General features: G+C 35.1%; 1 protein-coding gene across 12 annotated transcripts; it reads left to right on the top strand.

Moving 5' to 3' along the window:
- The first annotated feature begins 7,621 nt into the window (after positions 1–7,621).
- LOC112559740 lies at positions 7,622–24,871 on the top strand. Of its 12 annotated transcripts, none has more exons than XM_025231114.1 (13): positions 7,656–7,741; positions 8,144–8,225; positions 9,887–9,982; positions 10,126–10,181; positions 10,660–10,817; positions 12,737–12,922; positions 14,575–14,628; positions 14,934–15,029; positions 15,426–15,500; positions 16,862–16,932; positions 18,042–18,162; positions 19,294–19,374; positions 21,667–24,871. In XM_025231114.1, exons 3-11 carry the CDS (start codon positions 9,926–9,928, stop codon positions 18,057–18,059), a joined length of 771 nt encoding a protein of 256 aa, XP_025086899.1. In that variant the 5' UTR covers positions 7,656–7,741; positions 8,144–8,225; positions 9,887–9,925; the 3' UTR covers positions 18,060–18,162; positions 19,294–19,374; positions 21,667–24,871. The 12 variants fall into 12 exon arrangements, with proteins under 12 accessions (XP_025086903.1, XP_025086899.1, XP_025086898.1 ...); XM_025231113.1 differs by having other exon boundaries at positions 7,708–7,848; XM_025231115.1 differs by having other exon boundaries at positions 7,720–7,861.
- The last annotated feature ends 578 nt before the right edge of the window (positions 24,872–25,449 follow it).

The following is a 25,449-nucleotide window of genomic DNA, read 5'->3' as shown; positions in this document are numbered from 1 at the left end:
GAAAAGCTTATTAATAAGCATTCTATGATCAGAAGGGCATCATGGATTAAAGGGTATCCTTTATGGATACTTAGTTACTGTGTCACCATCCCTAAAAGGAACTAAACTGCCCAAAGTTTATTAATGTCAAGACCTCTTATTGAATCATCACATTCACACTAAATGTTACAATGTACAGAGGGATCTATAAATAATTGCATAGCATTCTTTTTCAGGTAAAGCAGGTTTGATTACTTTATGCCAATTAAGTGCACCCAAAACTCATTTCGACCCAACAGATTCTGTCGTCAGCTAAAGTATTTACAAACACAAACCAGATCATTTTAAATCTCTAAGAACAAAGATGTAAAAAACCAAATTCCTGTACAAGAAGCAAATAAAATATTGGTGTTATAACCCGTTTCTTCAGGATTAAGCTTAAATAAGAACATAGCTTAGAACCTGCTATACCCTTTGTGAAATCAGTCTAAACAGAAATTAAACTTTTTGATAAAACATTCTAAGTGTGCTGCTTAGTAAAAATTCTACTTTTTTCGGAATGTCGTCGGCTCTAAAAGATATCTATTTTTTGGTTAGTGGGCTGTCGCTTATTTAGTGTGGACAATGTTCTGCATATTGTTTTGATGACATCCACAAGATCATAGTTCAGTACCCTGGCCATTGACTTGCTTGATTAACTGGATCTTCATGTCATCAGCTCCAGAAACTATGCATAACATCACAGAGATTGCTGAACATATATGCAATGCCACATGAAGGACCCACCTGAACGAGATGAAAACTATGTTTCTATAGACCAACCCATCGCCCACACTGCAACCCCCCTACCAAAACATGCACACTAAAAACATCTGCAAACAAAATCCATGTACCAGAAGTCCCAAACAATAAATACTTTACATAAAAACATTCAGTATAATGCCTTTCTTAACCCTCCTACAGAACTTTGGTCCATGATATTGGGGTTAACAGTTTAAATAGTGATAAACTTCAAGTACATTGAAATCAGGTGATGGCAAACAAAATATAATAGGGAGAACTATGTAGTAGGGGTGTGGAGAATGTAAATATAGGGCGTTTCATAAAGTATGCATTTTAAAAATGCAATAAATCAGTCAAAATCAAAGCAAAATTTTTAGTAAATTTTATTCAACATATGCTCTGATTTAATGATTAAAAATAATATCAAGCATATGTTCACCCCCTCTTTCTCTGCAGGCAGTCATTTGATTGTTGAAATTAACGATAACTCTTGCGCAGACGCCCCTATCGATTTCGCCAATTACCTCTTGAATTTCCCTCTTCGACAAGTTGTTGGTGTAAACTTGCGACTTCACACAGCTCCATAAAAAGAAGTCACAAGGTGTGTGATCACATGAGCTCGGTGGTTGCCACTGTGAAGCGAGATCAGTCTTTGTGTAGCCCTCACCGTTTTGGTAATGTTTTCACTACAAGACTGTGTTGCTCGATACTGAACTGCTCCACGGCTACAAAATGGAAAAACAGCGAATTGTCCTCTGATTGGAGTGAAAACAGATAATGAATAGAATGATCGGAATAGTGCTAACAATCTTCAAAAAGGATAAAGGAAGAAAAGAGGGAAAGGGGTAATGGTTTGAGGGTGAGTCACTGTTCCATGATGCAACAATGCAGGTTCTTTGATTTTTGGTCCAGAAGGCCTACAAGATTCTGAGTGGTGGTACACGGTCACCATACTGGTTGCCAGATCCCAGGACTGTGTTGTTCCTGTCTCTAGATTGGGTTTGGGTTCTTACTTTTTTTTTTTTTTTGGGGGGGGGGGGGGGAGAGGTGTTCTATAATACGCTATTGTTTATAGTGTGGATGCAAGAGTCATTTTGTAGTTTATTTACTCTACTTTAAGTTATACTTATTTATAACTTTTGGTATAATTGTTAGGGGAAGCACATTTCTTTTTATCCTTTTAAAATGAATGGTTAAACTATTTTCATGGTAGCTTTATTTTAAAGGTATTAATATTTATTTCAGATTTTTATTTTTTGTCATTTTGATGGGGAGGTCAGTTGTCTTGGTGGTTCCCTTTTCCTCTTTATATAAATCTAGAATTGGGATGACTTGTCATCATCCTTACAAAATGACAGTACAGTATGCCTTAGTTCTTTAAGTGGGACGAGATATTTATGTTTAAAGTCAGTGTACCTGTAAGACTTTATGAATTTCTCTTTTTTGTCTGCTTTCATTACACTCTAACAGCACAAGTGAGATGCTAAATCTTTCTCTGCAAATGCATGTATAAGGATGATAGGAGGAAATCTAAATCTTTCCATTCAAGAAAATAGTATTTAGCCACTCACTTGAAGCATTTCATATACTTTCACAGGCTTTCGCCAGCATCTGTAAGCTGTGACTGGTGTACACTAAATACACCCCTGTGTGAGATGAACACATGCCATGTGGCTGAATTAGGCTGCTGCCCTCAGTTTCTAAGGAAGGTGGATTTTGCAGTTGTGATGTAAATGGCTTCCATCACTCCTATCTAGAACCACTGGTCCTCGCAGTCAATGCTGACATCATCCCTCTCCTGTGTCGGTGTCCAGAAGACACCTACTACAAATGGAGCAATGGAATCCTTGCACAAGGTAGTGCCAAGTGTCCAATATGTTTTACTGGTGACTACTCAGGGGTAACAGTCATGCATGAAGGTAATTCTCCTTCAACAAATGGCCTTGATGTCTTACCCTCTTTGATTCTGCACTCACAGCAACTCTCACAAAAGCCCTTGTATATGCAGTCCGTACACCCAGAGGCACTGATGATTGATTCAGTGAGAGATGTAGATAAGAATATACATATTATGCTAGTCTTCTTTACATCTCATTCTATATTTTAATGAACTCATTTAGACCTTAGTTGTAGAAAAGCAGAGTATTGCTTCTTTGTCTCATTCTAGCTTTTGACTGATTAGTTGTCAAAAAGTAGAGTATCGCTTTGCTGGTCATTTATTAGTTGCCCAGTTTATGTGCTTTCGTTTCTCTTCCCACATTATTTTTATAGTTCAGTAAAATTTTTCCTTTTAAGACCTTTACTTTTATAATCTTGATTGCTGTTGGTGAGCATATGAATCTTCATGCTAAACTACATTCTATTAGTAATAGCCTCTTCATCTGTGTCTATTTCAGATTCTTCTACAGCAGATACTGCAGGCACCTCAGACTCCTCATCTGTTTCAGGCTCTTCGTCACTATTGGGTTGAATCACCACATCAGCGGCCTCTTCCATCTGCAAGTCAGTGACACAGAAATTTAAATGCTTGTTTAATCTAAGTGTTATATAATTACAGACAAAAGAAAAAAAAAGTCATGCATTACACTTCACCTGGAATGGATATCTTGGGTGGCGTCCATACATGAGAAAGAATGGTGTGTACTTTGTTGATGCTTGCTTCTGACATCTGATGGAAAAAGCAACATCTTGCAGGACTTCATCCCAGTCACATCTGTGTTGTGTTGTCACTTTAGAAAGTCTTGTCTTCACTGTCCTGTTCATGCTCTTCACTAAGCCATTTGATTGTGGATGAAATGCATACGATACACCACACTTTATTTTCATCATCTTGTACAACTGATCATTGACCTGTTGGAAAATGTAAATGAGAAAGATTCAGTGTTTGCAGGAAAGAAGTAGTCCCTATATTTAACTATTTGAAATCATATAATGACCTTTTGGTAAATAGGTAAGGGTTACTGCAAAGGAAAACAAATATTTTCATACCTCATTAACAAAGTCTCGTCCTGTATAAGATACCAACTGTTTTGGTGCTCCATACCTGTAAGTTACAAATGAGAATTTTTGTAAAAAAAAAAAAAATAAAAGCAAAGAAAGAAAAGCTGACACAATACAAGATAAATATTTCACAAAGAGCACTGCTTTATTTCAAGGATCATGAATATTCTGCACAATCGAAGCAGATACACACTAATTATTTTTTCAACAAAGGAGAAACATGCATCTGTTTAGGAAGCAAACATTTAGATTTGATGATTACATCTTTAGAAATGACTTACCTGTGCATGTCTCCTGAATGTTATATAATGCAAAAATAGAATACACAATAAAATAATAATAGCAAGTTTTCAGCTATCTTTAATTAAATGCAATGTATGCTTACTTCACATTCTATTCCTGAAGATGACACCATCAAGCACTGCATAGTATTTATATAACAGCTTTAGTCCTGTAATCTTTGTTAGCTGGGAAGTAAGTGTTAGAGACTTTATTTATTATCTTTATAAGGGTAAAACTTATTTTTACATTGCTTCCCACACGCTGAGTCACTTAAGCTTGCTTCCTATAATATATTCGGATGAGGCGGGCTACTTTTAATTAAGTGGCCCACCCTGTGGAATTTACTGAATGCCAAACAACCTTCAGAGAACATGGGCAAATAAATACTTCTTTATTATCTACTGGTGACAGAAATGTTCTTCTGGGAGCTCCCATCAATAATAAGAAAAATACAGTCATACCTCACACACCCAGACAGCTTTTAACCGCACAGCCCTGTGCATAGATCTTCTAATGCTATTCACATCACTTGCAACCAGATTATGGAGATTCAAGCAGGCATCATCCACTCCTCTTTGTATGCAAACTGGAAGTGATCTGATAAGTAATGGCATTGACTAATTGGCTGCACCCAATTCTCTTCATGCAATTAGCAGAAATAAGGGGTTAAGACCACTGGTCTGGAGTGGTCCATAACTTAGGAAAAAACTGACAGTTCAGGAACAGATGAAACAAATGTGTGAACCATAGGTTCAGCTGCTGGGCACAGGACCTAAGCACCCATTCTTTCAGACTGTCTTTCTATAAGCTTTGAAGAGATTAATCCTGGAGAGGTAAGATGTTAGTGTCCTCACCCACTAAAATACTACGTGAGGACAGGAAAGAACAAACCATTTACATTCTCAAGAAAACTCATGGATGTTACACTTGGAGTAAAATTTAATAGTAAAGCCCAAAGCAGCAAATCTTGTCTTTTTATCACACAACCCATCATTTTGTTTAGTCCCAGCCAAGCTTCACATGCACTATTGCTCTTTAGTTTCATTTTTATCCTTGTTTTTATATTAAATTTTTGCCAGCCTGGTTTTCTATCAAAATTCTTTGTATAGATCTCTTAAATGTGGCAAACCTGCTGAACGTACCTATAGATGAATGATCTAATTTTACGACATACTTCTTCTGGGTTGTTTGACTTCAGTGCAGATACCTCTATGAACTTTGTGAAATAGTCAACCAAAGTTAATATATGAGTCTTGCCTTTAGCTGTTTGCTGCAAAGGCCCTGTTTAAAAAAAAACAAAAACATGAGTAACAGTCAGAAAAGTAAGAATGCAAGTTACATAATAGTTGACTGACAACAAATTTATGCTATGAAGCAATTTACTTCTTCACAGGTTGCATACTCATTATTCTGTTGGATTTTAGCTATTCTACATGCTGATCACATGCGTGAATTACATAATGTTGGTAATTGTACAGTCGGACCTTGATAAGTCAAACTCAAAGGGACCTGAAAAAAATTGGACTTACAGAGTTTTCGAGTTAGTGAAAATGGCGTAATAGGCGCAGGTATTTAGCCGGGAACTAACAATTAATTCGATATAGGGAGGTTTTCGACTTAGGGAAGGTCGACTTATTGAGTTCTGACTGTACTTCCTGCATTCCACACTTCTATGATGAGAAGCACATAAAAACTTAATCCACGTAAGGAACTTTTACTCATTTGATTGATTCAGATGTTTAGCATAAAATTAGGGCATAAGAAGTGGAAATAAGAAAAAGCAGCAAGCAGTCTACTGGCAATAGATAGGTTCCTTGCTATGAAGCAATAGAAAATTATCACAGAACTATTACAGCAAATATACATTATTACACCTACACCCTCTATTTACATTTCCAGAATGCCCATACCCATAAGATCCATTACAACAAGCTCAAGAGGTTCTTTGACTTTAACGGGTCTTATGACAAAACCCTGTTTCCTTATCCTTTTAGGTTTCTCATTTCCTTTTTTCTGTTTCTGGCAGATCGTACAGCTCTTTATCTGAAACATCACATTTTTCACCTGTATAATAGTAAGAAAAAGAGGAAATTGAAAAGCAGAGATATATTTTCAAGAAAGATTTTGCCGATATTCCTTATCATTTGTTGTATGTAGTAAATAACAGCATATTGTTTCACCATTCACAGCTATAACACTGTGGATTGAAAGGTGAATTTGAACTACATTTATCAAGATAACAATCAATTGTCTTCTCAGTGATGAAGCCTTTGATAGTGTATATTCCATTACTACGTTTTCCTGTGCATTCAACATATATAAAAACTCTACCAATTCAAACTCACCTTTTCCGCTTACACTACCTGCCAGTCCTTTTGACCTTATCATGGCATGTTGTGTGTGCAAGCTTTGTTGTGTGTATTTTGACTGTTTGCTGAAATGTTTTGATCTCTATCAGTGTGTTAAGTGCATTTTATATTTGTCTTTCCTGTATTTGCCTTGCTTTTGTGCATTAAACCTATTTGTTTAAATAAGTAAATGCACTATATAAATCTCTTTATTTTGATGGCTGCATCCTAAAATAATCTCTTTAAGAAATGCAACAGCTGATGACTAAATTAATGCTGCATATTTATCTATAATTTTCATGACACTTCTGTCGAAATAACTTACAAAATGGATTACATCATCTTTAATCGATCCCCACCAATACCAAGTGGTAATCTTGTTCACAGTGGCATCTATGCCACTATGTCGTCCTGAAATACTGTGAAAGTTGTCGATGATCTCTTTCACCCTTTCTAGGTTTGTGACCACTTCTCTCTTCTGTCCATCAACACCAACATAGAATAGGCTATCGTCTGAAAAATACAGATACTGATAGCATTAATTTTTTATGGGGTGACACACAAAGAACAAAACACAAAAAAGGACATAGTTCCTTCAAACACCCACAGCATGTTACTTGGGAAAATATTGCAAATTAGTAATGAATTGTAACGTTAAGTTTACAGGGGAATGACGTTATATTAACAGGTAACATTAAGAACATCAAATTAATTTTAAGTACTTACTTTCCAAAATGAATCTTTTTGACTGGTTGCGAATTCTCTTTTTTTCGCTTTCGTTGGCACCCTCCCAATATTTACCAGTAGTAATGTATGTGCGCAGTCGTTCCATTTGAAGTCGGAGAATTTCCATTCTAGTGGCATCCATTTCTAACGATTGCTTAATCAACACTTTAAAAAATTGCCACTTATGCTGATTAACTACACAAAACCTAATTACCCTTACGAGAATACAAGTATTACAATTACTGTTTAAAAGGCATGAAGCAAATTATGATTGATCTAAACGGAAGTTAATAATTTTATAAGGATTGACTGGTGGCGCGGTGAGATTGATTACAAATACAGTTACAACTGAAGAGTAACTGCGTCAAAAGGAGGATTAGCAAGACCACGTGCGCAATATTACAAAAAAGAAATGGGCAATAATCCACGTGTATGTGAAGATTGGTAGTCAGTGCAGAAGTTCGGCCGTTCAAAGACCCCGGGAGGAAATGACCCTGAGAGACGGAAAGCGCATGAGCAGACCACTTTTTTTCCTCCGCAGTGAGTAGTTCCACAGCCAGAGTGACGTGCCCTTACTTGGAGTAAACAAGTGAACACCGACTTTGGGAAAACCCCACAGACAGGTAAGTATGATCTGAAAAAGGTGTCTCGCTACAGGGGCAGGTTGCCAGAGACGGAACGCTAACGAGTTCTACGGGAAAGAACTTTCGTTTTTATTTCCCTGGAAAGTGTGAGTAGCTGGAGTAAGTAAAATTAGAAGTTTAAGTAGTAATTGCTACAAACTTCCTGGTTAAACTCTAATGCCTAACTTCAGTGCTTGTAATATATATAAAACCGTAAGTATATAGTTTCTATTTTAATGACTCAAATACATGAATACTATCGAGCATACTTAAAAATTCGATGACATGCTGTGATCACCGATCAGCAAAATTACTACAAAAAAACAAAAACAAAAAGGAGCCTCTCTTGTCAGACGTGTTTGCAGTTCGGGTTTTGATAACAAGTTTTCCTTCCGTATATAGGATCGCCATTGTGATATCATTGAAGATATCTCAGTATTCAGTAAACCCTTGCAAGACAAACCGTGCAGTGATTGCCACCCATGTAAGTCATTAAAATTTGTTTGTAGCTTGGAAAGAGGAATAGGAATTTTAAGATTAAATGTTTTATAGTTACCAATATATATATATAAAAAAAAACAACCAAAAACAAACACTAAACCCTGACATTGCTATGCTTAAACTGTAATTATATTAATTTTGTATATCACAATTTCACATTAGTATTCAATTAATTTTGATTTCACCAGACACACCGCATTCAATAATTTATTACCTATTGAAGCATTCTTGTAATTCTCAAACCTTCATTTCTTCTAGGCAGTAAAACTGCTGGAAAAGATGTGCTTGAGGTTGGAGACATTAAATGAAACATTTTAAAATATTTTTTACAAATGAAGTTCTGTTAAATTGTTGAAGATGCTGCCATCAATTTAATATTTGTTTTAGAAAAAGAGAATTTTGCTTTTTCGGCGAAATCACAAATAGGGGGAATGAGAGATACTTCACAGTGAAATAAAAATTGCAATGGTGCAACCCACCATACAGCATACTTACATAGTTGGCCCCTTCATCCTTTACCCTCATCTCTGTTGTTGGCTCTCTCATAGGTGACACTTAAATTATGGCCTTGTCAGAATTTCAAACAATAAAACATGATAGAAACATGCGTAAATCACTTAAAAGAGTTCCAAACCATGTAAAGAACATTTGCTGATTACTGAAATGTCAAAGTTCAGGTTGGAGGTCTCACTGTGTAAATTATCTTGTAATAAATCAGACACAAAAACAAATCTTTTCATTACTGGTTGTTGATATAGATTTATATACATAAAAATGACTTTAAAAAGCAGGTTTTTTTGAGTGCAATGTTTTCTGAAACCGGTCAATAAATCTTGTTCGTAGGAGAATTGGGGAAGTAGGTAAAAAATTAATATTATTTAATTATTATATGTATAAATTAATATGATGTGCTTGCATGCCTATATATAACTTGCCTTGAGTCTGGCTGATGCTGGTAAAAGATGCTATACAAATGTGCTATTTATTTTATTATTTTATTAATGATTTACAGTTTGCCCTTATAGTATGTTCCTTAAGGACATTGTTTCTTTGTACATCATGATTGAGTTTCATCTTCCTAAAGCAAGAAAATAGATTATGACTTGTAATCATATATAGGGAAACGAGTATTCTGGATGGGCTATACAGACCTCTGCATTTCTGAGAAACAACAAACTACATCCATTTAAGGACTTTTTTGACAGCTTTGAGAAAAGTTCATGTCTGGATGGACTTTCATGTTTTGTGTGGTTAATTTGTTTTGTATTATTTGTAAAGCAATATTTGCTGAGTCAGCATTAGAATTCCTTTGCTTCCACAAGATCTGGCAGATTCCACCCCTCTCTCTTCCTTGTGTTTTTGGTTCTTTTCTGTTCTTTTAGATGCATATTTCAGTTCAGTCTATTTCTTTTCTGGAAAGCTTTAAGAAAGTCATATTGGAACAATATCATCAGGTTTGATTTGAAATACAAGTGCTGGGAGAATATTTTATGGAAGAGTAGATCAAGCATATAGAGTTGAAAACATTTGCATGTTTTACTTTTATGTATATGTTCTTACCATAGTGTAAACCCTTTTGAATATATGAATGGTTGTCTTAGATACTTGCGTGGACTAACGTGTATGTGGAACTTATTTTTACAGACCATTTCAAACCCAAAGAAGAGCTGTCTGGATCATAGAATGGCAGAGGGACTTTTCTTTCTTGCTATCTTTATCATCTCTAGTGAAACAAATAAGGTATTGAAGTTTTATTTGAGCAGATGCCTTTATGGTTTAGAAAAAAATTATTCTTAGAAGTGTGGTCATGTTTGTTAATGTGCTTAATGATTTTGATAGTGTGTATTTTGATTTGTTTAAAAAATTAAAATGATGTGTTACAGTGGACAGTAGCAAGTGAAGTTGATGATGCCAATTATTGCAAGCTTTGTCCTACCCTGTGAGTATATGGGGCAGTGATGTGTGTGTATGAAATGAGTGGATGGGTTAGTGCACGTGTGTGTGCGTGTGCTTATAAAGGAGGGAGAAGATTCAGTCCGTTAGTGACAGAATATATGCATATATTTTCAGTTTTTTCTTTATGTGGTTATCACGTTACCACATCGCCATAATTGTTTTTTAGTCATTGATAACACTTGACAGTCTATACATTTTTTAAGGAACTTTCTACATGACTATCTTATGATCAAACCATGTTAATTGTTAATGAAACATGTAGCACATGTGTTCAGATACTCAAAAGCATCACAAAATTCAAATTTGCTTTTACAGATATGTTGAATGTCAAGTACAAATATTTCGGATTTAAGCACAAATATTGAAAAGATATATCTAAATTATAATTTGTCATTTATGCTGCATCTGCTTTAAAAAAAACTTGGCATGGCAATGCTTGATGTGGATTTGCTTGCTTTCAGGTGCTTTAAAGGTCACCATAAGGATTCACCTTGCACTGAATGCACAGACTCTGAAATAAAGAACAGATCATTTACTGATCATTGTAACCACATGAAGACGCTTCCATGGCAACGTGAGATCAAATGTGACTCTCAGTCTCCGGCTTATCATTTACCAAGTATGAACTTTTATTTTTAGGCTATGATGGTGTGTAGTGGCAGTGGTAATAAAGAGCAGAGAAAATGCCATTTTAAAAATAGGGCATTTCTTTAGATTTATAGCATCTTGTATGATCAGCAGGCACAATAATAAAACCCACAAAGTATTAAAAAAAAAAGACTCGCATAAGCAGGTAGAAATGTCCTCCAAACTAACAAGTAAAATGCATAAGAGTTAAGTAAAAAGTTAAATGCGTCCTATAAGGCAAAAAAAATTGAAAAAAGCTCCCAAAATATTTGAACATAAAAGGGATGAAGTTTTAAAATTTTTTAATAAAATTGATGCAGAAATTCTGTTATTACTAAGCATCACTGTCTTAGTGTGTTTATCCTGCCTTCTTGTTCCATAACGTTTCTAGACTACTTTATATTTTAGTGGTGTAGGAAGATGCTCAGCTTTTGGAGGACAAACTCCATGGTGACAGTGAACGATATTCACATTCTTGCCTCAGCATCATTTTTGAGGGAGAAGCTGCCCCTGTTTCTATGACACTGTATTTCTTGGTACATGAAATTAATGACCATGGGCCTCTAGAAGTTGTTATGATGATGGTGATGCATGTGTATTGTTGGTTTTCTCAGCATTTTGAGCCTGCCTTTGATGAGGAGAGGGGTGAGGGCTAAGAGTATATACATCAACATTATTATTACTTATTAATTTACTAGTGTATGCTCTCTTAAGAGAAACATTTTCAGGTTTGCTTTCTTTTGGTGACATGATTAGGGAATGATAGATCCATGACACATTGCAAAATTATTACACATGATAACATTTTTTTTATTTCAGAATACATTTTTCTTGTTTGGATTATCATCCTAGGTTGTAATTTAGTAAATGGCAGAATGGTACTGTTTGTGTAAAAATAAAACTATTTAGCTTGATTGAGAGTCAAATGAAACCTTAATTGCTCAAATATAATTTACCTGATTCAGGATAGGTCACTCATAGCATCTTGCAGGCAGCAATATGGATCATTTTATCAAATGCATTACATGATAACAGTACTGTGAAATCTCAGCTGAAAACACCATTACTTCCAATTATATTTCATAAGCACAAAGCTGACCAGACTGCACCTTTCTTCTCTAAGGTGCTGGCTGCTAGTTCTGGATTGCTGAATTATAAAGTGGCTATGCTGCCCCATAGCTGCCATCGTGGTCTGAGAATCCCATGATACCTGTCGAAGTTGTTGATGCCCTACCAGAAATTATATAGATACCAATCAACCAGGTCTCCTTATTTGGCCCTTCAGCCGCTAGGGGTTTCCTTCTTTTCTTTTCATCTTCCCCTCCCCTTTGTTGTTTTTATATTTTGAAAACTCTGCTCGTGTTTATTAAGGATATTAAACTCACTGCCAAACATGAGAATATACCATTTTAAATGCTCTATTATTTGTGTTATTATTAAATTTTGTAAAGTTTCTACAAAAGAGGAGCAGAAACTTATTATCAACTTAAAAAAAAAAATTCCGAAGGCACAAATAAAATTAACATGGCAATGGATGTCTAGGAATCTAGCAAGATTATAACTGGAGCAGGAAGTTGAGGAGTAATGTGTCGTCTGTAAAACATACCTCAAAAGTGTAATACATTTTTGTAGTTATTAACTGCAATAAAAATGCAAAGTAAAACAAAAGCTAGATTTTCAGTTGACTTTAACTTGTCCTTCAAGCTGTACCATGTTTTATTCACCTAACACTAACTGCTGCATCTATCTAGCTGTTTCCCCTGATGACCGATATCAATAGACCAGCATAACCACTTGTCAGATGGTAACAATCAAATGATGTATGTAGTATCAGAATACTAATAATAATCTTAATTATACCATTTTAAGAGCTAATTATTATGAGTGTACTTCATGTCTCATTCTGTGTAGAGTGTCAAAAGATCTCTCTGGAAGTCAAGTGTCAGAATGAACATCTAGGAGAGAGATATCACATGGCGTGTGGAGACGTTTGTACCATTTTGTGCCGTGATAAGGTTGTTTCCGTGGTGGAGTGTACAAAAGATCTTGAATGGAATGACACTATACCTGATGAACGCCAGTGTCCTCAGGAACAAGGTGATATATTAAGCCTTCATTATCTTATTTAGAAGAGAATTCAGTGAAGTTTTCATCTTTGAATATCTTTATTTACATACAATTTGTACAATTAAATGAAGTAAGGCTTTATGCTTTTAGAAATGTTCTATATTTGAACAAATTTCTCTTAAAATTAGTCCTTCTCTTGATTATTAAAATGTAAAAACAAATGCAATTGTACCAAGTGCACAGAAACATAAGTTTTTTTTTTCTTTAGAGGACAGTTGATAGGAGAGGGGGAGGGGTAAAGAAATGTTTACAGTGAGCTAATAGACAAAACAAGTGGTTAGAAAGAATTGATATTTCAGAATGAGAAGTAACAAATAATGAAAAATATAGCCACGTGAGGCTATTCATAGCACCTAAAACCAACTAGCTGGACTAGCATCACTCCTAAGGAAAATTGTGGCTGTCTGCTGTCAGATGTACTCCCTGTCTGGTTTTACCAGTTCTTCACATTTTTGTTTCCCCAGTGACCTAGCCAAAAAAAAATTACAAAAATGTTAAATAAAAGCACATGTAATCCTTAGTTATATCAGTGTATCAAATCTATTGTTATATCAGACCTCAGTTTTAGCAGATCTAAAGCATTGTAAACCTATGCATTTTAGCTACTAGGTCCCAAGGTAGAACATCCAGATACTTCATTAAGTGCCAGAAAGTAAAGGAGTATTCTATCTTTTGAGAAATACACAAACAATTTAATATACCAGAGCCATTGGTTGCTCCACTTCAGTCATGCTGATAGAAGTAAAGAAAGATCATCTGCCTCAACCTCCATCTCTCCCTTAACTCTGGAATCATAACAATACTGCCATGTTGGCTTGCCAGAGCCAGTGGTATACCATACTGTATGATATATTGGCTATAATTGTCAAGTACTTAACAAAAAATTGCAAATGCTAACTGGTTAAAGGATTGTAAATGCATCATTTAAAAAGCTGAATTGTCTGTCTACAAGTTACTTCCCTTACTTGAAAGTACTCAGAAAGGATTTTTTTTTGTACATGTAATTCCCTTACGGCAAAGTAAATAAGAGATCCCTATGGGGGTAATATTCAATGTTTTTCAGTAAGGTCATCAGAATTGCTATATATCTTGTGATTTTCTTCATTCACTCAACGATGATTTAAGTTTCCTCAAGTGATGATACTGGTATTTCTACATATATGCTAAGTTTTCATTGATAACCTACTTTGGAAACACAGTTTTAAAAAACATGTACTATACACATGATCAGTTCCAGTGGCTGTGATGTTTGTGTCAGCCTGATGTAACATCCAACTGTACTATTGTTGTTGTGTGCATGACATATATCTTAAGAACTTTATTGCTGTATTTAACAGGTGTGCACTCAGGTATGTATTGTTAGCAGTGTAAAAATGGCCAGGAATGGTTCTTGCAGATGAATAGTGTTGTATTTTCTAAAAGAACAAAGCAAACCTTTAATTTCTACCTAGCTTGATAGGAAAATCTTATTTAAAATGATATGTTTATGACATATAATTTTCCTTTTGGGGGTGAGTTGGGGCTGGGGGTGGTGGTGGTGAATAGTCAAGATATAGGGACCTGTAGCAGACATTTTCCATGAAGGGAGGCAATCACTTTGAGTTAATGATGTGGTTTTGCAGAGCCAAACTCCAGTGATGTAACGACCATTATTATTGGAACATCAGTATGTTGCAGTAAGTGTTACTTAACAAAAATATGGATAAAACTGCTGTTTGACTATTTAAACATGCTTTTAATTATTTGAAATCAATATGTGAAGTACTTTGTCTCATGGTCTAGTCTTTGGCTGGTCACTTAACTAGATCTTTCATTGAGAAAAGAGTGAGGGAAACATTGTGTATCAATGTGATCTGGTTTGTTTGTGTGTGTGTGTGTGGGTGGGTGGGGGTCGAGGAGAGGGATGTGTTTGTGAGAAAGAGAGAGACCTGTGAAATTAGCAGGTGGAGAGCATTTGTTAAGATGACTCCGCTTATCTCAGTTGCAGCTGTGGTCATTACGTGTATAGTTCTCTTCATCAAATACAAACGCCAAAAGAGTATCAGTAGAGGATCTTCAACAACAAGTGACCCACCAGGTTTGTGAAGAATTTATGTGTTGCAAAGAATGGGCAAATGGGCAAATGTGACCACATTATTGGTAACTGTACTTTAGAAGGCATTTTTGTCGCTGGTGTTTTACCACTTTTGTCTTCAGAAGTTCATAAAGAGGATTAACTGTTACAGGGGCAGGTAGGCAGGGTTTTGATTGTCAGAGTAACTAAATGAACATCTCTTGCAACTTGACTAGCTGTGTTTAAAGTATCCCTTGAGTTATTATAAAACACAGTTGTGAATGAGATATGTGTGTGTGGGTGCATTTGCATCCTCATATATTTATGCAAAATGTATTTCTTGAATAAAACAAATTTAGCATTTTGAAACTGGAAAAATATTTCCATATGCAAATAATTATATACTGATGTCTTTATTAGAAAGATCTAATAAGGATGTGGATAAACTGCTGCCACCTGGACACATTCCAGAAGTCATATGTCATCCACCTGAGAGTGAGAATTTGTTTGTGAAATAGTGTGAAGGCATGTCGATCAGAACATATAAGTATGTTTTAATTGATGTGATGGCACAAAAGAACGAACAGAACTGTTTTATTTTTAAGGTTTTGTACCCTTTCTAAATAATGTTATGCAAAATTTGCGTCAAAATGAGATGTGCACATGGGCACATAAATATTTTGTGTGGTTGCTTGTGTGGGAGAGAAAGAGAATACAAACTGCTTATTTTTTAGACCTTTAGACACATTTAAAAAGATTGGCATTCAACATATTCAGGGAAAATAAAATATGTAATACATAACAGATGAAGAGCACCTTTTAGCATAGATTAGCATTTCTTTGTTGCTAGATATGAAAACTTTTCTAGGTTACATAGTATTTTCTCATTTTTTGTTGACATCGGTAGTTTAAAATTATTAGATCTATTGTAATACTTTTTTTGGAATAAAACTTTTTTGTAGTTCTATTATACATGGACATCATAATACAAAATGAAACTCATCCTCTTCATCGATATGATACATAGGGCATGTCTTGCTTACATTATCAGAATATCTTAAGCCATATGACAAAATGTCTGAAATTCCAAATCAAAGTTGTACCAGTGCATTTTCAGTTATTCTGCTTTCTCATGCAATAGTTTCTTTCCTTGGATGATTGTATTTTAGAACTAAACTAAAAAAGTTTGCTAAAGTAGTCAAACAGTTGTAGTAAATGTTTGATGCCGGATTAGAGTTAGGCTATTAGAATGTCAAGAATGTATCAAACTGCCAGACAGATTTTCTCTGGGTTTTTTTTTTTCAAGATGAAGTTGCCCAAATGATACAACCCTTTAGAGACGTAAAAAAAAAAGTAAAACCAAAAAAATCAATAACATTCAGAGAGGCTAAAAAGTTAAAAATCTTTCTTATCAGCTGCCCTCAGAATTTTCTCGGAAGTTTTCTCTTGGGTACATTTTATGTTGAACCTTTTTTGTTTATGCTCATTCCTATCTATATTAGCTCATTTAAGCATACACTGAGTACAATTCAATAAACATCTGTTAAATAGCAAGAGAGCTCCATTTATATCTTCATTGATCTTGTCACTTGCTTGTATTAATTGGGATTGGACAGCTTGGTGGAATTTCTGGATACTAGCAGGGTTCTATAGCATCTTGTTTATGTTAACTTCTTGCTTTATTGGCATTCTTATAGTATGACCAACTGGATGAACTTGAAAACTAAATTCAACTGGAAAATGTTTAGATTCAACCATATCTGCCACTACCATCTTAAAATCAGATAATTTTTTAATGAAAAATTTCATCAGAAACAATATAATGATCTATTGTACTATTTCTGTTATCTGTTTAGAGGTATCAGAATTTCCCTGTTGGACTCCGCTGTTGGGTGGATCTGAAGCTCCAGGAGTCGTTCATGTAAATGTAAACTTTGTAATATGAGTAAATTGAAACATGGGGTCAAGCTTGAATCTGTAAGAGACTGACATATCATGTGCATGAAGACCTTGAGCAGTTGTAGGTTGCAGTCTTAGTAGTCTGCAGCATAAGATTACTGCTGTGTAGTATAAAGAATGAAAGAAAATTCCTGTTTTGTTGCTGTAGCTTTTGTCAGTAACATTTAATTAGGCATCTTGTAAGTATGGCTGGAAATTTTCACAACTCATTTTAAAGGAACTTTACAGTCATCTTAACTTGTGTGTTGAGTTTGAGCTTTATACTTGCAAGTTTGAACAACCTCATCTAAAAATAAAATATGAGCTTCTTTAGTGCAGTAGGACCGTTGTGAAGCAAGTGTGCTTGTGAAGCTTGCAACAATACCTTGTCAGAATGAATAAACCAAAAGTAGATCAACTGTAGGAGAAAAAATGTTAAGTAGAAAATAATATAGGTTAAAAAAGATGTTACACAAACAGAACAGTAGAAAAAAAAAATCACTGAAATATCTCAGTGAACTGTTTCTTTGTCATAAATCAGTCCATTTCTGCCATTCAGTTTTGGTTTCTTCTGCACATAGTGAATAGGTATTGTCATCTTAAATCTACTGTGCCATCATTTTATAACAATTTCTCTGATTTCTGAAAAAAGCCTGTAGTGTAACCACATAGACTCTTTAAAGACATCTAAAAGTGTATCTAATTTACGTTTTTGATATGGGGGAGGGGAAATAATGTGTTAGGATTCTGGGATAGTATGGGGTCTTTCTGGTATGAAAGTCATCAAGATGTTATAGCTGCATTTTAGTTAATGGGAAGCAATCAATCAGGCATTGAGGTCATTAGACAGAGTCACCTATCACAGAAATAGAAAATTGCACTATGATTTAATATTAGACTACTAATTATAATTTAAAGATAACTTTTTTAGAGATCTAAAATAATATATTTGTTGAAGTAGTCACAAAATGAAAAATTGTACTGCTGTTTTTGTTAGGTTTCTGTCTAAAGTACATCTTGAGCATTAATGAAGTAGAAGTTATTTGCTGCATTCAGTATGACTTATTTATTTATATGAGGTTTATTTTTTGCCTTTAGCATCTGCGACAGAACTGACAGAACAGATTGATTCCACGAAGAGTCGCAAAATTCTGACTGATCTCTTGAATGACAGGTCCAAAGCCAAAATCCTGCAGGAATTGTTTGATCAGCAGAGCTGGTATGGAGATCCTGTTATGATAAACATTTGGTTACCTACTCTTTTTACAAGGGAAAATCTGTTGAGATGCTATTAGTGTGATTGGCTTCAGAGAAGTACACCAGTTTCAGATTTAATAATAATTTCTAGAAAAGCTAGAAATAATAATAAACAACTGTGTAACTATAATAATAGTACTGACTTTGTAAATCACACTCTCCCATGTGGGATATGAGCTCAGTGTGCTGCACACACAAGACTACAAATAAACTGATACTCAACCATAAAAGAATGATAAGTGTCAGTAAACAGATGACACCATGACAAAAATGTAAACTAAATGCACGAATGAAACACTGAGGAGTGAGCAGAACAGTATTCTTGATTATGCAAGATATATCTTAATGATTTGTTCTGATCAGTCACTGAAAAATCTGTCTTCTCAGCAGTGATGGGTACCTGATTTATTAGGGAATGGAAAAGGTGGCAGAATGAGAGCTTTGATCTATCTTTCAAGCACTATGCCTTACACACTTACTTCCCAGATGGTCAGATCACTAGGTTATAAGGGACTTTAGATTCTCACAGACCTGCATTATGCAGTTAAACTGCTTCATTTTCACATTAGAACTCTAAATTATTTAAGCCTGATGTTTGCCAATATATTTTAGGTATTGATTAGTCTAATTTATTATTGTAGTGTTGTCATGGTAGTGTTTAATTCTGGATGCAACTTATTTTCATTTTTCTGAGAATAAACATCTTTTTGGGTTTCTTTCCTTTTTTCATATAGGTTGCATAAACATTTGATTACCCATTACCATTAATATAAGACAAGTTGTTGATAGAGTTAGAGGCAGTTTTACTAATGGAGGGGTGATATGAATGAAAAGTGTATATGAATACTTATGCAGTACTGCCAATCCCCTAGCTTTCCTTGTATGTTAAATCTTTACTGAAACCTTTTTAACGTAAATCACCCAGCTAAGAATTTATCTGGTTAAGCTAACTTTGTAACAGTTGTTCCCCTGACTACAAGCGATCAAGGAATGTATCAATGAATGAATAAAATTATACAAGCCAGTATTTAGTTAAGTGACATCAGGTGTATCATATCACCATTCTCATTATTTGTATCTCCTTCGTTTTCAGTTTCAGCAAGATAACTTGGCATGTGATTGCTTTGCACCTGCTTGGTTGGACAGCCGAAAAGGTTGATTCTCACGAATATCAGTAAGTAAAATTGTTGCCAGTTAATTATGCCTCTTTATGTGACTTTACATACGAAGCTGGCACACCTGCATGCAGGCACAAGATAACCCCATCCCTCCCACCCCCCACATCCATAAACAGAGGGCTGGTGTTAATATATTGTACACTTCAGGCCAAAACACATCTTGGGCCCCCTCCACCATTACTCAAAAATATTAATGCATTCAGAACACTGTGTATGTATGCTGTATGCTACTTAAAGCCTAATTTCAGTGAACTGTGCACAATAAGTTTTAATTACGAACCATAAACACGATGTGTGCAATGGGCCAAAACATGATCATAGCTTTACCTGAGCATTTCTAAATTGGGTTCCATCTCTCAACTTCAAACAAGAAGACAATGTATAGATTTTTCAACTCCCCCCTTTCTTTTGAAAAAAAAGTATCTAACTGATACAGCATCATAAGTCTTAGAAATGATTTTAGTTCCAGACAAAGGAAGCAATTCAGAAGCAGAAGACATCAGTGATTTAGACATATCAGATCTGTCTGATTCTAACAGGAAATCTCATGGAAAATTTGGGGAAAAAAAAAGAAAGAACAAAAAACTGATGGAAAAGTTGTGGATAAGCATGTGGTTCATGAAAATTCCTTTAAGAATCCTGCAGAGATTGATTTCAACAGCAAGTGGTTCAGAAATATTTAACCCTTTTCACCACCTCTAAATTTCACTTGAACCTATTTTTTGATATTTGATTATTCCCAAGTTTTGGCAACAATCCCTACTTTTGTCTCAACATCTCTTTAAATGAACAGCAGTTGTAAGCTTGGTCTTGTACAGTTATCTTGTACAAAAAGAGCAAGTATTGTATCTTATAGTAACATTGACAAGATCTTGTTTTGCCCACCTTCCATGTCGGCAGTGTTAGAAACTCAGTACGCCACTGTGAAGCACACATTTATTGGAGAGAGAGTTTTCCATGCCATCAGTCCATTTTTCTAGCCACAGTATGCATAATCTTCAACTTCTTGATTTTTGTGGCCACTTCAGGAATGTGAAGCATCTGGATACCTTCATAAGTTCATAATCTAATCTGACATTTGTCTACATTCTTCCTTCTTATGGTAGTGAGGTGATTCTTGATGGTGCAGTGGATAAAACATCTTTCACTATAACAGTGATTATTGGGTGCCATGGGTATGGATGCCTGCTCTTATACTCCTTCTTGTGACCTGTTTACAGGGCTGATAGCTCAGTGGGTTTTTTTCTGAGTGATCTTGTTTCATCCACTCTGTGTGTGTATTTATGTGCATGTGTGGGTTTTTGTGGGTAGATGTGTATGGGTGAGAGTGAGAGTATATGCAAAAGAGAGAGAAAGAGTGTGTGTTTTTGTGAGAAAATGTAAAGACAGCATGTGTGAGAGAGTCTGTGTATGTGTATGATGTGAAGGAGCAAGGATTGGGAGAACAATAGGTACATTGGATGCCTGCTTAATATGTTTAATGTATTGCAGTAATTGTTCGGAACTACAGGCTGAACTGGTACAAAAACATAAACTAGTTCACAGTTGTCAAGATAAGGTGTTGGAAAAGCAGATGCTAAGGACACATTATATTTAAGGTCTCAGTTTTGCATACAATGCACACTAAGAACATTTGGAAGGTGGTGGTGCAGTGACTAAAGCCCTCATCACCACAATTGTGAGAACTGGAAGTCATGGGTTAAATCTCGCCTCCATTACACCTCTCTCTGGATGTGACACGTTTTGTAGGGCTGGCTCTTGGTGGTTTTGTGCTGGTGCACCTTCATGTGTGTGTTAGTGTAAAGTGCACTGACTGTTGGGAAAAGGGCCATGCAAAATATAGATATATCTGTTTTATTTTGACTTACCGATGCTTCTGGACTTGAGTCAGCACATACACTTTCTGCAAATTTTATGGTAAAGCACCATTACCTCTAAAATATTTAAACTGCCTTTTTTACAGGCTTTGTAGCGTAAACAAAATATACATATATAGATTTATTGGAGCCCTTCTGTGTAACCCCCGAGTTCTAAGCAACCTCTTGTTTGCCTTCTGCTAACACTGGCATCTGCATATCTGCACAAGCACACACACAAATGCAGAGATATACAGTGCTCACACAACCTGTTGCTTAACAATGAAGCCACTTGTGCTTATTACATAATATTTGTTTAAGAAGTCTTTGTTGTTCAAGATGCTTGTAAATTTTTGGTAACTAGCTTTAAATGCATAGTGTTACATTTGAAAAGAAGCAAAATATGATCATCCAATGCTTTATTAATTTCAGCTCAGGTATTCAAGTAATAGTCTCGGGACAGTCCAACTTACACAATTCTGCTGAACCTGACACATGAGGGCAAAGGAATTGACGAACTTATTGATTTTCTTAAGGATCATCAATCCTGCCTTAAAACAACTAACCGCCATAGTGCAATAGAACATCTTCGGAACTACAGGCAGAACTGGTACAACAAACAAAACTGGTTCACAGTTGTGAAGATAAGGTGTAGGAGAAGCATATGTTAGTTAGGGCACATTATATTTAAGGTCTCAGTGTTGTATACCATGCATACTAAGAACATTTGTAAGGTGTTGGTGCAGTGGCTAAAGCCCTCATTACCATGATTGTGAAAACTGAGTCTTGGGATCAAATCTCGGCTCCATCATACCTCTCTCTGGATGTGACACCTGTTTTCCAGGGCTGACTGTTGGTGATTTTATACTGGTACTCCAGTTTCCTTCACCCTCATGTGTGTGCATGCGTGTGGGTCTGTGTGTGCTTGTACATTTGTATATAAAAGTGTTTTGATGCCTAACTTAAAACAGTCTGTTTGTGCACCTTCATGTGTTGTGCATTGATATGTAAAGTCTCACTTTGGTGCACTGTGTTGTTACTACTAAAACTTTGGTGTCAAAGATTTCAAGTCTGATGCCGCTCTAATTTTTCTTACTAGTTATTATTTATATATTTTTTTTTTTCCTTCCAATTGTGGCTGTTTTTATGATGGTCCAATCTCAGGCAGGAATAGGAGGATGCAAGCTACATTTACCTTATTTTTTATTTCTGAAAGTCCTTATTTTTTGTTGTTGTTGTTTTAACTGTAGTAAAATGTTTGGTCCTGATTGGAAAAGAACAACTTGTTTCTTTCTGAAAGAATTTTAGTCTGTAATGACATTGTCTATTCCCATATCTCATACAGAGTCTGCAACAGCCAGGGTGCTAAATGTTTGATTGGCTGAATTTAATTTATAAACTTAGTGCTGCAATAGTGCATTTGTTTTTGTAAGTACTGGCATAGAAATAAAATTCAGAAATATGAGAATATTGGTTGAAGGTGCACAGATTTACCAAAATAATTGAATAAACTGGCTGTAGATATTTTGTATAAATATTTTTTTACTGTATGAAGGTTCACTTGCGTAGTATACAGCTATGTGAATTTATAGTGGTAATGGTAAGATAAACTGAATTCATTTCTGAGTATCAGCAGAGGTTATCAGCTGATGCCAGTCCTCAGTGTATTGCCATGCATTCAGAGCACATATCTCCATCACTTAGTGATAGAAGAGATGGACCCATCCTTGAAACTATCTCACCTCCATTGATAGAGCATTAACATGTGTGCTACCATACCTACCATCTCGTGTAAATGCTTTATTTAACTCTGTAGCCACCCAAGTCTGTGTTCACTGCTGTTTTGTACAATATTTTATTGCATGTTTAGATTTGAACAATTCTGTACATGATTATATGCAGACAACAGCAACAAATATATAATAATAATAATCATGAGCACTTATACAGCACATTTCCTCACAGGGTTATAAGCTCAGTGCAGTTCAGAAAAGAAAATGACGATAGAGACATTAAATGGAAGAAACGGATATGATGTCATGTGGAGTGATGGTATTCTTTCACAGATGAAGTGGTTCGGTTCTTTGCTTAATAAAAGCAACAGTGATGTCATCAGATAACAATATTACAAATTTACATATTTATTCACTGGACTGTTTACTCCAAGCCAGAGAAGAACAATTTTTAAAAAGTACAATTTATAGTCCCTCCACCTAAATCAGCGTGATCAAACTTTTTTGTTTAGTAATGGTATTTGTAAGGAATTATTTTAACAGCAGCATTTATCTACCTTTTCAATGTGAATTGAATGCAATATATTTTCTTAGAAATATTTTTGTCTTGTTGTTTTAAAGAAAACTTTAAGTTTTTTGATGTAAAGTTTTGTTTAAGGATCCATGCAGTTTAAATTATTGTCCATATTGTCTTTAGTCAACTAAAAATATATTTTCAAATTTATTTTCCTTTTCATAGATGTGGATTCACAAACCCATCTGTTGTCATTGCCCATTGTTTGTCTTCTGATGACCATTAATATAGGAAAGGAAAGAAAAAAATCTTGCTGATTTTTACCATGATTTGTATGTAGTAATGTATAGGATGGATATAGTCATTTTATATCTACTGATTAAATCTTTATTTGTCATCTATAACTTATCACAAAATAATGCTTAAAGATTAATTGGGGTATAACTATGTCAAGAAGACAAATTATACACCATTGGTGCTTTTGGAGATTTTAAAATGTTTTGAACTTGTTTTAACTTCTGATTTTTTTAAAAAAAGAAGCCAATAGAAGAAAGTCAAAAGTCTTTCTAAGTGTGGCCAACATCTGTTGCTGGGGCTGGCTAAATTTGAAAGTGAAATGCAATATCCATTGTTAAAAAACCACTCAGGGTTGTTTTAATTTTTCATGGTGTGCTATGCCTTTTAATGGATTCTTAAATATAAATGTTTTTTGAAATGGTGGTTTGATGTCTATGGAATGAGTCAAGGATTTTATGAACTTTCTATTTTGAAAAGTTTTTAGAAACTGATTAAGTCCATAAATTGAAGTATAGGTATTATTTGCAGTAAATGAAACACTTGCTATTCAAATTACTCTTAAGTCAGGTCCTAAACTATTTCATGTTAATAGTTTGCAGTGCATTTGTTCGGGGTCATTGATTTTTGCACAAGGATTTATTTTTAAATCCCATTATGTAGATTTTTCTTTAATGCTATGTGGAAAAAGTGAAGTCCATAATAATATTTAACTATTACAAATCAAGGTGAATGAGATACGTATTAAAATGTTTGTCAATATTTACTTTTGATTAAAAAAGAATCCTCACAAAATTTTAAGTTAACAGGCAGCATGGAACTGTTTCATTATGAAATGTCTTTTTTAGATACTGTATGTTTGCCGTCAGTGATGTCTTGTAGTTACAAAGAAATGTCTTATTGAATTAGCAATCAGTGCCTTCTCATGGAGTGTGGATGATGCCTCTTTTTGAAAGTCTTTGAAACAAACATCGATCATTACTGTATTTATTGTTTGCGCCACATATTTGTTACCAAACATCTGTCAGATGCTGAACCCTGTAGTTGTAAGGACATTTTGTATTGTACCTGCATAGACATTATTCTTTGTGAGGAGGTGCACTAGGGGAGGCTGGGAACATCAGTCCTCTGGGATTAGGGTGTGGTTAATGCTACTTGAGAGGTTTTGTTAGGAATACTGTGTATGTTTGAATGAGTGAGTGTGTGGAGGGGAAATCTTAAGATTTTGACAGTGTGATGTTGGATCAGGATAAACAGGAGACATGCTAAAATTTGGATTTTATTGCTTTTCTTTGGGAAAAAAATGGGTATTTTGTAGACTTAAGTGTTAGGGAAAGCGCTGGTATGCACAAACGGTGGACTGTGTCTAGGTGTAAAATAAAAAAAGAAAATGTTGATTTTTTGTAAATAAAATTGATTTTCAGAACCTGGGGACTGTCCCCAGCTTGCAGCTATACTAACCCCAGTTTATGGGAAATACAAACTTTGTGTGTGTGCATGTGTGTGCACATATCACAATGATGAAATAATTTCTCTTCTCAAATTTAGTGCTATAAAGGGTCTGTTGTTTTTGTTGTTTTAAAACCTGCCTGCGTTTTGTCTGTTTAAGCCCTTTTGTAAAAGATTCTTTTGTAATGTACTCAAGTCTATTGCTCAAAGACAGACCAGACATTG

Source organism: Pomacea canaliculata, linkage group LG3 (assembly GCF_003073045.1).
Source record: "Pomacea canaliculata isolate SZHN2017 linkage group LG3, ASM307304v1, whole genome shotgun sequence".
Lineage (NCBI taxonomy): Eukaryota > Metazoa > Mollusca > Gastropoda > Architaenioglossa > Ampullariidae > Pomacea > Pomacea canaliculata.
Note: the sequence above shows the minus strand (reverse complement) of the source record. Positions and strands in the feature narration are given on the sequence as shown.